Source organism: Phallusia mammillata, chromosome 4 (assembly GCF_965637545.1).
Source record: "Phallusia mammillata chromosome 4, kaPhaMamm4.hap1.1, whole genome shotgun sequence".
In the NCBI taxonomy this organism is placed as follows: Eukaryota; Metazoa; Chordata; class Ascidiacea; order Phlebobranchia; family Ascidiidae; genus Phallusia; species Phallusia mammillata.
Window position 1 is genome coordinate 2,455,027 of NC_137255.1, and position 14,311 is coordinate 2,469,337.

The 14,311-nt window shown below is 35.2% G+C and overlaps 4 protein-coding genes across 6 annotated transcripts; 2 read left to right on the forward strand and 2 right to left on the reverse strand.

Moving 5' to 3' along the window:
- The first annotated feature begins 189 nt into the window (after nt 1-189).
- Nucleotides 190-4,135, forward strand: LOC145222750 (tRNA-splicing endonuclease subunit Sen2-like). Of its 3 annotated transcripts, none has more exons than XM_080088941.1 (4): nt 190-478; nt 578-903; nt 1,601-1,799; nt 3,733-4,135. In XM_080088941.1, the coding sequence occupies exons 1-4, from the start codon at nt 287-289 to the stop codon at nt 3,982-3,984; spliced, it is 969 nt and encodes a 322-aa protein (XP_079945067.1). In that variant the 5' UTR covers nt 190-286; the 3' UTR covers nt 3,985-4,135. The 3 variants fall into 3 exon arrangements, with proteins under 3 accessions (XP_079945067.1, XP_079945066.1, XP_079945068.1); XM_080088940.1 differs by having other exon boundaries at nt 211-478; nt 1,574-1,799; XM_080088942.1 differs by having other exon boundaries at nt 355-413; nt 1,574-1,799.
- A 208-nt stretch (nt 4,136-4,343) lies between these two features.
- Nucleotides 4,344-6,741, reverse strand: LOC145222755 (large ribosomal subunit protein mL52-like). The gene is made up of 5 exons (XM_080088947.1): nt 6,659-6,741; nt 6,511-6,592; nt 6,055-6,131; nt 5,253-5,317; nt 4,344-4,701 (listed from the first exon to the last, which is right to left on the reverse strand). Exons 1-5 carry the CDS (start codon nt 6,678-6,680, stop codon nt 4,603-4,605), a joined length of 345 nt encoding a protein of 114 aa, XP_079945073.1. The 5' UTR covers nt 6,681-6,741; the 3' UTR covers nt 4,344-4,602.
- A 751-nt stretch (nt 6,742-7,492) lies between these two features.
- LOC145224399 (NADH dehydrogenase [ubiquinone] 1 beta subcomplex subunit 7-like) lies at nt 7,493-8,636 on the forward strand. Its single transcript, XM_080090887.1, has 3 exons — nt 7,493-7,658; nt 7,932-8,100; nt 8,457-8,636. The coding sequence occupies exons 1-3, from the start codon at nt 7,559-7,561 to the stop codon at nt 8,539-8,541; spliced, it is 354 nt and encodes a 117-aa protein (XP_079947013.1). The 5' UTR covers nt 7,493-7,558; the 3' UTR covers nt 8,542-8,636.
- Nucleotides 8,637-9,121: 485 nt separating this feature from the next.
- Nucleotides 9,122-14,081, reverse strand: LOC145224398 (holocytochrome c-type synthase-like). The gene is made up of 8 exons (XM_080090886.1): nt 13,947-14,081; nt 13,653-13,772; nt 13,140-13,243; nt 11,783-11,943; nt 10,526-10,645; nt 10,378-10,464; nt 9,638-9,761; nt 9,122-9,572 (listed from the first exon to the last, which is right to left on the reverse strand). Exons 2-8 carry the CDS (start codon nt 13,738-13,740, stop codon nt 9,375-9,377), a joined length of 882 nt encoding a protein of 293 aa, XP_079947012.1. The 5' UTR covers nt 13,741-13,772; nt 13,947-14,081; the 3' UTR covers nt 9,122-9,374.
- Between the last annotated feature and the right edge of the window lie 230 nt (nt 14,082-14,311).

A 14,311-nucleotide genomic window follows, 5' to 3' on the forward strand; every position in this document is an offset into this window, starting at 1 on the left:
CGCCAAAACTGACACAGAAAAAGAAAAAAATCATTTAGCACTCCTTTTTTCTTCTGTAGGCGCAAAGATAATAGTTGATTACAAATAAACTCCTTGATTAACCTCGAAAAAATAAAAAATAAACAAGCTGTCCTATAATTACTAAAATATGCTAAAACAACAACAATAATTTGATTTTAATAAGTGGATGCTTTATTAGTTTCGGGAAATTACCCCTTTGCGAACTGTTTAAATTTTATTTTTGTTTGTTTGTTTTGCCTTAAATGTAGTTAGGCTGCCTGTAGCTATGGCACATTTTAAGCCACCACAGAAAAAGAAGAACACTGGTAACATTGGTTACCGTCCCCTACCTATTCCAGTTGCTTCGATTACGAAAGTTGGTGCATCAACAAAGGAGTGGAATTATTATGATGGTTTGCTTGTTAATAATCATGTTGTTGTCAGCAAAAAAGGTGACGCAAGGAATTTGTACAGTCAGGTAATGCTTTGCTAATTGCAGTACTTTTGTGATTTGTTTGCACTTTAAAAAAAGTTATTAGCAGAACTGGCTGAAGCTAAAAATGTAATTTTTGTATAGGGTTTCTTCGGGAAAGTAATAAAGACTGCAAAGCCATTTCACACAGAAACAGACGCACAAACATCCACAGACAATGAGGAAAATGTGCAAAACCATGAATTTTTGTCGCAAAGCAGTGAACATAACAAACAATTTGAAGATGTAACTGCGATGGACGTTAAAGAAAATGAAGCTGATTCTTATGTTGAACTAAACCACTTTGAATACAAGTCTGTTGATGCCATTGAACGGCTGCAGTTAAGTCTAGAAGAAAGCTTTTTTCTCTCATACGCACTGGGATGCCTGTTTGTCAAATCGGAAGAATCACAAAACATTGAAATAGCAGAGTAAGTTGTTTATGTTTTTGGTTGCAGGATAAAAATTTCCTTTTCAGGTTGTTCGAAAAGAATATGGTTAAACTGCAACTGCCCACTGCCTTGTACATGCAAGGGGTTGCTCTACATCAGGGGTAGGCAACCTGCGGCCCATTGATTAAAGTTGTGCGGCCCGCAGAGACCCTTCAATTATTATACGAGTCCAATTATTATATTTTTGGAGTAGATTAGTGCGCCTGATGTTATTTTTTGCGCCATGACAATATTGTGGCTAAAATCGAATGCGAATTTTACTTGTAGTTAGGCATTTTTGGTATGCAACGAAGTAAAATCACCTTGTTTTACATAAAGGTGCGGCCCGCGATCTAATTATCGCAAATTGTATTTGGCCCCACAGTGAAAAAGGTTGTCCACCTCTGCTCTACACAAATCAGATCAATTGTATTATAAGTTTGGTGTTTTCCCACTTTATAAAACTCAATTAGTCAGCCTAATGACGTGTACTATATTGTTCAATATGTAGCACAATCCTTGGGTAATCTGGACTGGTTTGGAACAAAAAATATGTCTGGATTAAATGATGTTGATTGGGTAAATCCTTACCACATTACAAATCATTTCTGCATCAAGTTTTGTCCAAATAAGACAAAGACCTGGATTAACCAAATCTTGTTTAACACAGGTTTACTGTATTTTGTGACATCTACAGGCAATGGCAAATGTTCTGCAAAACAAAACCACTTTTCCCAGTGAGTTATGCCGCGTACCATCACTTTCGAAGTAAGGGTTGGGTGCCAAAAGATGGAATTCAGTTTGGAGCTGACCTGGTCTTGTACAGGAAAGGTCCATCATTTTATCACGCAAGTTATGTTATCGTAATTCAGACTGTGGATGCAAAAACAATGAAGGTACCTGTAATGATAATGCAATACATAAGAAAATTTATTCAGCACCTAAATGTGTTATGGCTCACAACATAGGCGTAGAGTTTTAAAAAATACCGGGGGTGCGCCGTTTGATATTCCAAATACGATGCCTATACCATGTACAGTAGCTGTACCCGTATAAGACCAAATAACGACACCTTTTACGTGCTTCAGCATGTAGTTTCTATCACATTAATTTGCAAATAGTCACTTGGCGCAATTTCTGTGGGTTCGATTGGAACGTTTGCTGTGCGTCTGATAACGTCTGATGTAACAAAAGGACGATTTGCCGAATCAGCAATTTCAACAACGATTAACTTTAAAGTAAAGTGTTACGGGGGGAATAAAAGTAAAGCAATTCACGTTTTAAATATAGGCGACTATATGTATTGTTGACGCCTAAACTTAGGTCACCTTGGATCTAGTTTAGGCCGTTGCAGTACTTTGCCAAAGGACATTAAACTCGGCTTAGGAAACAATTTATTAACTATTTTTATATTTATTTTTTGTTGCAGAGAGTTATTGCGACAAATAATATTAAAACGTTAGTCTATAAATCATATTTATGTTGCATTAAAATGCTCATTTATTACGAAACAATTACAATTGTTACGTTTCAACCGACGTCTGTTCGATCAATGGCGTGAATGCAAGTGCATTTGTTCAGCTGGAAAAACGTTTTAATTAACCGACCTAACCTGAACAAAGATGCGATTTTGACGTTATACAAAGGTTAAGGCCGGGGGTGCGCGGCACCCCCGCACCCCCGTACTCTACGCCAGTGGCTCACAATGAGTCCGCCGTCGAGCTGCCTATTTTTGTTGCAAGTTCATTTAATCAGTTTGTTTGATGAACCTATTAAATTCTGCTGGGTTGAAGCAATGCTGCTTAAGACCCAATACCCCTGTTTAGTAGTATTTAATTCCCACATTTGGTGGGATGTTAGAAACATGTTTTGTCCTACAAGGAACAATGTTTCAATCAGGGGTGCACAACCTTTTCGCTATGACGGCCGCTACGCAGATATTTATTTCACCGATGGCCGCCAATTGCCTGCTTGCTTGTATTTTACAATTACTGATGTAAAGAAATACTTAGATATATATATATATATATACATACCATATATATATATATATATATATATATATATATATATATATATATATACATACCATTTAATGACACCTTAAATGCCTACATTAATTTCTAACTTGATGCAGAGACTTAGATGAACAGTCTGACGATCAGTTTAAACTGTTTATGACGTCATAATCTATATTGTGATGCTTGTGGTATCTGTTTTTTGCATTGTTTGCACACAATAGGCACAAAAAGGCTGACGCATATGGCTACTAGGCTGGTAATACTCTTCTTAGTTTCTACAAAATCAGTTCAGAGCAAAAATCAAAAAAGTGGGCAAAAGAGTTTTTATTTCTGTCACAGCTGCCAATCTATATATTTAAATGAACATGTTCCTGGCCGCACAAACTCGTGTCTTCGGCTGCAGGTTGTGCACCCCTGGTTTAAATGTATATTTTTTTAAGTTTACATTGGTTTTGTTAACTGTACTTTAAAGTTTAAAACTAATGTGGTTAACTGTATTTTGAATGTGCAAGGCTTTTTTATGCTATTACCCAGAATATGTGGAAACAAGGGTTTCAACCACACAAAAAAGAGTTATCATTTTTATGCAAGTATTATATCCCGTTTCCATGGCCGTTGGTCCGATCGGACTTTTCCGCTATTTCAGTTCAATCGGACGCAATAAGGAATGACTCAGCATTTTTTTCAGTGTTTTCGCGGACCTCCTCGCGAGGAGGTCCGATCGGACTTTTGAAAGTCCGATCGGACCAACGGCCATGGAAACGGGATATTAGATTGTAGCTTCTTTTAAGGATATTATTATTTGCAGGCTGTGGATTTTAATGGTGTAGCAAGCAGAAACTTTTCGTGGGTGATGCTATCCGGATTACTTCGACTTGCAACGACAGTCTCCAAAGAAGTGATGTTTTGTTACGTTCTTGTGCCTGACGATTTATCAGATGCACAGAAGTCAACTCCAGAATGTGTAAAACGATTTTCCATTCAAGAGAGAATTATATCAAGATGGACTTCAAATAAGGACAGGGACCGAGAATTGTTAGATATTGACTGTGATTTTTAATGTTTTTCTTTTAGATCATAGTATGTCAGACCCACTGAAGAGTGTGTATGAGTGTGCTGTGATTTTCTGTTCCTTTTATTTTCATATTCTCCTAGATAAAAACAAAACTGCCTATGAGCGTATGTGAAATAAATACAATTCATTACAGACATTTCAACAATTTTCAACTGTTGTCATTGTCAGTACTAGGGCATAAGAATACTTCGGCAAAATTTTTCCTTGTTTAGTGTGTTTCTGAGTTTTGTACTTTGGATTTGCAATGTACTGAATAAAATGTAAAAGGATCAAATACTTTTCATAAAACTTTACTTTCTCAAACACTGTTTGTTTGGCTGGCATGTCTAAGATTAAACCAAAGGTGCCATAAAAATAGTTTATTGACCAGACAAAGTATGTGGTAGTTCATTCATACTAAGTTTAGAAAATGGTCCATTGCAACATTTAAGCAAATTATACACTAAAAAAAAACAATTTTCCAATTTGGGATCAGATTTTTAGCTAGACTTGAAATATGTTTTACTGAGCCATTCAGCATTACAAATGTCAGATAAAACAGCAGCAGACTTGTACTGTTTTGAGCTCAGTCAAAAAAGTAGTGTAAGACCGTTTTACACTTTTTCATCTTTCTGCTGTGTTTGTTGACAGCAAATTGTCAAAATCATGTCGCCCTTGTTCCTCTGCTTGTGCAATGTCATCATTCAATTGGATAATTCTTTCCTGTTGAAAAATCACATTTAGCATTGGATATTCAGTACTGATGGACGATACCAGGTTTTGAAGCGAGTACCGACACAAAATATGAGTACCATATGTATATACCTTTGATAGCAATTATTGAGTACTTAAATAGAGTGTTGTACTTAGTTGTATATCACTAGCTAATTTACCTGCCATGGTTGCGGTACATGTGTATACACACAAACGCAAAGCATGCAGAAAAACGTGATCTCCACATGATAGCGAAAAAATATACAGTAACCTGACAGAACCTTTACTCGATTTTGTGCTGTTTGAAGGAAATATTTTTAAAAAGTTGCCTGTATTCTTTATAGTGTAAATTGGCCTTTGGTATCGAAAATTGAGGTCAAATATTTCCATACTCACAAGACCTTGCCAGAAGATCTTTACAAACTTGATATTATGACTGGCAGCAATAGCTTATATATTTCGATACTAAGTACGAGTATCAATACCACTGAAATCGTTCGATACCGGGTACTCAGCCCATCACAGATATAAAGTAAACCCCCAATGTATGAAACACTTACACAAATACGTCTTTGCATTTCCATTCTTCTAGTGGCTTGTGATCCAGGAGGCGCAGGTCTCCCATCTAGTGGTAAAAGATAATATTACCTTAAACCGTTTTTTAGCCATGGAACACTTTATGCATGAAAAAATCTTGCTGAACACCAAACAAAACTTTATAATGATGCAATAAAGTAAACACTTAACTACTGCATTATACTAAAACAGCAAAACAGCCACACAATTACATTCTTATTATGGACCAAGCCAGTGGTTCAGTCAGTTTGCACCAATTCTGAAGAACCGTCTCACAAAACTTTATGAGATCAGAGTCAATGGACTTTTTGTAACAGAACCAGCTAACAAATATGACTTTTGTGATAGAACCGGCTGACAAAAAAATTGAATCTCACCACAGGACCAAACCAAAATGGAACATTTAAACCACTGATTTTTGACCAGTGTGCTATAGAACACTAATTCATTTGATAAAGTATATATATATGGAACACTAGCGGTGGAAAATCACTGCCTTAAACAGACAATTGCCACCAAGCAATATTTCAAAAGCAAACATGTATTTCATGCTTAACTTCTTAAAAACCCATATATGCAAGGGTGGGGTTCAGCTGGTTCGCACTGGTTCTATAGAACTGTCTCACGAAAATTTATGAGATCAGTGAACCGGTTAGTATTACTGGTTACTGTCAATGGAAATACGACTTTTTGTAACAGAACCGGCTGAAAAACATGACTTTTGTTGATAGAAATTTGAATCCCACCACTACATGTATGTCTAATTCATTAAAATAAATGTCTTACCAATATATGACCAGTCAGGAGTTTTTACTAATACTGATGTACCAGATCTTCTTTGAGGCTTTCTTCGCAATGCATATCTGTAAAAAAGACAATGGAATTGCAAGGATGACACTGGTATGTCAAGAAGCATTCAGCATGTGAAAATATAAGACCTAAAAGGTGACCCGAGACCAAGTTAAAGAAGTATTTCAGTTACAACCCTTCACCCCAACCTGAACTGCTTACCATGTGATACTGTGTGCTACGCTAATAAGATATGAGTCTCTTGCAAATATTTTACCAAATGCTGATTTTAGAATCAAAATTTTACAAAAGACTGAACTACAAAGTACACACTGTTCATTACAAATGAATGCCAATTGAAAATGATAGCACTGAAATGCATTGCCAGTTTCTTTACATAGTTGTGGCTGCACAGAAAAGTTGCTTTTTACTAGATCTTTAATCTAAACATACTTGGATAGTTTGCCGGAACAACATAAGGTACTAGAAATTGTTCTTTGTGTCAATGCTTGCAAAGCTTTTTGTTGAAGCAAATCTGTACAGATAAGAGTGTAGAACGCTGTAGTGATATTAATCCTAAACGCTTAAGTAGGAAACTAACCTGATATACGTAACGCGGTCATCTTGTAAGCATTTTAAGAAAACATCAGGAAAAGCATTAACTTCTAAAACAAAAAAGTCTTAGTGTAAAAAATCTAGCAAGCGTTAGTAGGGATAACTTTTAGCTAATTATAAATCGAGCTATCTTATAACAAATCTGCCTTACTATTATATATATAAAACGACAACCAAGGTCTATGCATGATTGCATGGAATAGTTCATAAACAAGTTGCATGTGTTTTCTTTTCAGAAATAAGTTGTAGACAATAGATTTTAAATTTGCAAGGTAAAATAAACGTTAAAAGAAGTTCACACACATAATCAAATGTAATATGTGCCATACTATTTATCACGTAGTTACTTGTGTATAGTTACATTTAAAAACATAAAAAACATGTCAAATGCACGTTATAATTTAACAAATTGTTACTTTTAAAGCTTACATATTTTAAAAGGTATATACTTTTTGGTTGTTGTACCTTGCTATGTGATAACTTTTTGACCACTTTTGCAAGGTGCTTCCCCAAAATAATTACAACAAAGTTTACAAGGTCACAACGGGATCTTCAAATGTTTTGAAACTTTTAAGAAAATTATAAATAATAAAAGTGACAATTTTCGTCCTTAAGTTTGCTGTACATTTTTATTGTCTGTTTGTAATTTAGAATAAACTATGTTTTTATGCGTTTGCCTTTACCATTATCACAGCAAAGTTAGACTCAAAAATGTAGTTCATTTGCAATTTGTATTTTTGAGTTAGGTATTGCAAAGTTATGTTTGCCTTAAAAAACATTTGTGTTGTGGTCCTTTCTTTTTGGTTGTGCTCTCTATGAAGATATTATGTATTGTTTTATTAGGTGATTTAATTACAAGTTAAGTGGTTTGGCACATTCAAGCAAAATGGGTACGAGCCTGAGTCGAAGTTTTCATCAGGAAGATGAACCAATGGACAAAGCAGAGATTTATGAAAAGTTCAAGGACACTTCACGACCAGTGCGAGGTATATTTGTTTCACTCATTTTCAAAATTAGAAATACAAACTATGGTTATTTATGAAATATTGTCTACATTTAACCCGTCACCATATACAAATGTGAACATTATACTGACTCCTTTAACGAAGAAAATAATTGCTGATCTAAACTTTGTTAAAACTATTATAACGCCAAACAAGACAGTTAAATTCTCAGGTCTTTAATTTGGTTATGTTGTAAAACAATCAACGCCACTTACAAAGCATGAAACACACATATAACATTACTTTTTTGTTTAGAAATGAAATGTACCACTGAAGAAATGGATTTAGCTAATATTCCCAAGGCAAATAGGGACTACTGCGCTCACTTGTACATGGATTTTATGAAATGTCGCCGTGATTGGTTTCCTGAAATGTACAGATGCAGCGACTTGTTGCACAAGTATCAACATTGCACTGTTCACGAGTAAGTCATTTTGTGACATTTTTAAACTCGGTACATTCAAAAACTTTAAATTACAAATATATTATACTAAAATGATTATCCTATTTTGTGAAAAGCAACATGTTATTTTATATCAGCTGTTGTCGCCAGTCATAATATGGAGCTCTTCTGGCAATTGTATTTTTGTAACAACGTCTAATGTTGTGACGTGCTTGCGTTTAATTCTTTTTTCCTTTGTTTATACTACGCATTATTTACCCTGATGAAGGTGGCCTGTATAGGGTGTTGAAACATCTTTACAAAAAATAGAATTGCCAGAAGGTCTCTATAAAATGTTACAAATGTTTTTGTATAAATTAATGTGATCTATTTCACAGCATCAAACATAGAATGATGGACTACGAAAGAGCAAAGAGGCTAATGGCTCGGGAGAAACGAAGACAGAGCGAATTAATTGAATGACTCCACTATTTATCTTTCTGTTCAAAATTTATTTACAACTGATTTTCTACTAAGGGTCAAGCTATGCGTATTTCAACATGTCTTTGGGTTTTCTATTGTCAATAATTTTTGTGAAGGCATTATGGTTTAGATTTTGAGATCTTGATTTAGCTCAGTAAACAGTCTTTTGCAGTTAAAGGAATCTACTGGGCTAAGAATTTAATTTTTAGTACACATTGACTAAGTATTAACAAGGGTCATTTAAGTCTAACTAGATTTAGATTTTTTTCCACAAAGACGAAAACAGGTGGTACTAAATCCCACAAAGTTTGTGGATTGTGAAAATATAAGCCCCAACAAGGGTAAATGAGACCACATTCTATGAATATTTCAATTACAAACCTGCACCACAACCTGAACAGCTCTAACTGTCAGCGGTTTCAAAGATCCGCAAACTGTATGGTAAGGGGTCCTCCCATCAAAACCCTATTAAAATCTTGTACTTCAATGTATTTAATTTACACAAGCTTATTGGCAAATATGTTTTCTTCAATCATCCTTTAAGTTCACCTAATATTCCAGTGTTGATATCCAAAAGCAATAGCAATAACAGAAGTTTGTATTAATTCACAGTGAAACCAACATGGAGTTTTATGTCAATATGTCATATGTGTAAACAAAATTGAAAAGCCCACATACTGTTTTATATCACCCTCATTGAAAAGAGCACTCAAATCAACAAACAACAACACATAAAATGTGTACAAAAAAGCAGCATATATAAATAGTCATGGGGAAAATTACCCAAAAAACAACAACAGTTCACAAAGCCTCATCCTGTCTCAAAACTGGTGTTATTTTGCATGCATTGGACACTCAGGTGGTATATCTGTTTTTGGTGGTTGATCAACAACTTGGGATTTGGGGACTTCCCCTGTGTGGTAGACCCTACTGTTGGCACCGACGTTATTTTCTTTTGCTGTCCAACGCATCCACATAGCCTTGGTGCGATCCCACAATGCACCGGGTGAGTCTAACGCCGGTCGTACATCCTAGGTCACAATAGGGTGACATTTTTAGTATGTTTCTTATAATAGAAGTTATGCAAAAGTTTTACCAGTAATGTAAATTGGTAGTTGTCAGGGTTAACTTGACCTCCATCGTAATAATCAATAATATAACGAACTTGTTTTCCGCATCTATCTACGATCCAATCATGGCGATCAAATGGAAGTTCATACCTACAAAAATAATAACTTTAGGTGCTGTACTGGTTAATATATATTGTTTCTTTTTACTAACGCTTAAGCTAATGGTTCCAAACCCTTTTCACCGAATTTCTTCCTTAACTATTCAAAATTTTCATTCCTCCCTAATAGACTACATCAGGGGTCGGCAACCTTTTAGGCGTCGCATGCCAATTTACTTGGGGTGTTAATGACCTCGCATGCCAACGTTTTTTTCAAATAGTAGTGCTTTGTGGCAGCAAATATCAATGATAGAGAGAAAGCAGAGTGTTTTGTGCATGTAAGGTGTGATTTGTGCATTTCAGGACAATGTTATGATAAATCTATAAACAAGTTAAATTGTTACCTCAGTATAAACACCAAATCGGTTGGCATGCCATGAAAAACCACCTCGCATGCCAACCTTGGCACGTGTGCCAGGGGTTGCCGACCCCTGGACTACATAGTAGATGCTAAACCATGCTAAGATTATTTAAAAAATGGGACTTTTCACAGGTCATATTTCCAGAGCTTAAGTGTCTATTTCAAAATTAAATCCACATGTCAAAATTAAAGTAAATTCCTCCCTGGTTTGGAACCATATTTTTTCTGTAAATCAAAACAAAAATACCCCATTAAACTTCGAATTCTGGCCTTGGGTGAAAAATCTTGGGCTTTTCCTCCAAACTTTAGCAATTTTGGTCCAAGAGGACATTGTCTGAAAACAAAGCATTTGTGTAACTTTCAGAAAATTACAAAAAAAAAACATTTAAACACACTTGTAATGGAAAGCCTCCCATTTCAAAACTTCTTGCCAAGCTTGTTCATTGTTAGAATTGTGGATGAGGACAATGTTTTTCAGGTCATCAGCCTGCGGCTCATCCTCTTTCCATCTCCAACTAAACCATAAAAATCACATAATATTATTAAACTTGCATACTACACAATAAAAGTTAAGCCTAGGCGAATGAATATCAGTTGTGCAGTTGGCATGAGGTTTTGCATAATTTAAAAAGCCACCTCACAGTGGGTTTTAAACTGTAGTGCCTTAAACTACATTTCATATTTTTAAAAGCAGCTTTTACTTAATCGTGTTATGTTATAACTAATTGTAACCAACATAACATTATTTGACATGTCTCTACGAGTCCTACTACACACCAGATTATGCCCCCATGATGAGCACCTAAAGCCCCACTAGGGGTATTTGGGCCAAATTATACCAGGTTTTGAAGCGAGTACCGATACCGAGTACCAAATGTATATACCCTCGATACCAAGTACGATTACCGAGTAATTAAGTGTAGTCTTGTACTTAGTTGTATATCACTGGCTAATTTATCTACCATGGTCGGTGTACAGGCGTGCACACACACACGCTGAAAAATGTAATCCCCACGTGATAGCAAAAAAAATGTACGTACCCTGGCAGAACTTTTTTCTGATTTTGTGCTGTCCGAAGCAAATATTGGCATAAAGTTGCCCGTATTCTTATGGTGTAAATCGGCCTTCGGTACTCGCACGTTGGTATCGAAAACTTACACAAAATATTTTGATACCGAGTACGAGTATCGATATCACTGAAATCGTTCGATACCGAGTACCCGTCCCATCATTACCCCAAACCAAATAAAAGTCCTCACATTGGGTGCATTTATATTGTGTTCCCACAAGTACCATCATATTGCATGCAATGTCTTGTATTATGTTATGGTTGGAGTTTAGTGTGAACAATATGTTACCCCATTTCAATTATTTGTATCTTTAAAGACCTTTTACAATGACAACTGTTTTTATAATTTAACCTCTAAAAAGACCTAGTAAGTGAAGACAGTTGACCCTCATGAGTTATGCAACCAGTGTTCACTTACATCATGTAAAAGTAAATATATGAGACCAATAAGCCTATTACATAACATATTACACAAGAGTCACTATCAAAGTAGTATGACATAACACTTTTAACCTTACTGTCTTTGGCCATCAGGCAAGGTGACAACCTTAATTCCTTTGTACCTTAACCTTGACCAACTTACCCTTTTCGTAGCATGGCATTCCAGAACATCTGTTCCGACGGATAAACCCATGTCTCTTTTTCACCTTCCTTTACCATTGCTTTTGGTATGTTAGAAACAACTCGACTTGTGGATAAGTCAAATGGTTGATCTGGAGCTGGTCTCTGATTTGGAGGCGGCATCTGTGTGAATGTAGTTTTGTTTAGATTATTATAACCAACTGATGAAATAAATGGGTGGTACTAAACAATTCATGGTAAACGGAAGACATATATGCAATGGTGGGAATCAGCCAGTTCGTACGGGTTCTACAGAACTGTCTCACAACATTATATAAAATCAGCGAACCGGTTAGCATTACTTGTTACTTTCAATGGACATTTTGTAACAGAACCACCTGAAAAATATGACCTTTGTGATAGAACTGGTTGACAAAAAATATATAATCCTACCACCGCATATATGAGACCATATTATCAGAGCAAACTGTCGGCATTTTCATTAGTACACAAACTTTTAGTTCTCATATTAAGTATGTTTTATCCGCAGAAATATTCAGTATCTAAAAACACAGTTGAAGTACAGAAAGCAAAAATGAATGCTCAGAAACAAAAAATGAATAGAGCACTATAAACATAGATATGTTTATAAGTTTAATGATGAACATAACAGCCCAAATAGACATAAAAAAGGCACATGTAATCACTGATGATGATGATGATGATGCATTTGCTGATTGTTTAATTTAAATAATTAAGTATGCCACTTTTTACAGCCATTTGGGCAGTTGTATTTGTCATAAAAAATGAATACTTATTATTCAATTCAATTCAATGGTTTATTTTTACCCAGAAACGCAAATATTAAATTGAACAGTGAAGTGATGGTAAGGAGGCATTGATTAACCTTTCGGTTTTCGAGTCAAGATGCCCCAAAAACAACGTAATTAAACATATAAAGTTACAAGATTATTGTTGCACAAAAGAAAAGAAAGTAATGGAAATAAACTAAGGAAGATAAAAAAAATACAAGACAATGCAGCAGAATTGGCAGTGTGGTGTTGAACTTCGGAGCCGCGAAGTAACACTACATCAAAGTAATTAAAACAACAACAACAACAACAAATGGACCCGCGAAGTAACACAACATCAAAGACGTCGAAGTAATTAAAAAACAAAACAAATAGCACAGTTGTGACAAAGGATAAAGATAAAAAAATATGCATATATATATATATATATACATGTATAAATAATAAACATGAGACAAATAATCCAAACGGTTAATGGTTAATCGCAAATGGTTAATTAAATGGTTAATCACATATTTCTGCTAATTGTGATCGACAATTAGATTTGTGAACAGTTAAGTATGTTACCATATTCGCTGGGTTGATGTCATCATTTTTCTGCATCGGGCATTGTGAGGCTGCACTTTCCCCCTGTGACATCGGACACTCACTAACATATGCAGCATTCTGATCTATAAATGAATTTTCATTTATTTGATTACTAAGAACCATTTTTACAATTGCAAACACATTGAAAGTTTTGTTGACACCAGCAATATTGTAAAACTACTCAGTATAAATGAAGTTTAATGGTGGAAATAATGGCAGTCGGAAGAAATAGACATAAAAAGTGACATGCTTTATTTTTCAAAATGTTTCGGCAAATGCTAAATGAAGTTGTTCATACATATAACCAACAAAAACAGTTTAAATCATGACTACCTTGTGTTAACAATTTACACACAACTACAGTGAAACAGAATTTACTAGTAACTATAAGAATACCAAAGAGATAAAAATATATCCACAAACAGCCAAAAATAAAGTATTTACAAAAGAATATTTTCACACAAATATTTAGCAATAAATTAAAATCAGTACCTGCAGTGTTCGGTGGCAATTTTGTTTCAGAAGCAGATGGTATGTTTCCAGTAGACGCGTTGTTTGTCGTTGATCCAGAATTTCCCATTTTGAAGATAATTGTCTCTCAGTTATCCTGACCTGACCAAAACCTTATGTAATATGCTGGTAACATTCACAATCACACATGTGTCATTGAAAATTCGAGAGAACTCGACAAAAGAAAAAGGCAATTATTCTCACACCGGTTTTTTAACGGACTTGTTTTCTCTCGTTTTTATTTTGGGAAATAAAAAGTAAAGTGGCGAGACTCACTTTTTTTCTATCACCAAAGTCATATTTTTCAGCCGGTTCTGTCACAAAAAGTCCATTGAGAGTAACCAGTAATGCTAACCGGTTCGCTGATCTCATAAAATTTCGTGGGACGGTTCTACAGAACCGGTACGAACCGGCTGAATCCCACCACTGACTAAAACCCAAGATAAAAGTGGCTTTTTTTTCTTTTTTTTTCAGTTTTTTTTTGTTTTATTTGCACTAATTGATGTTACTAATACGTGGCTTTCTACCGCTGTTAAAGAAATCCTACGGGCACCGGCAAGTAAAAACAAGGTGCAACTTTTCACATCGCAGAATGATTCAGGTTTTAGACAACGCCATTGTACTGCATTTTATTTACGCCT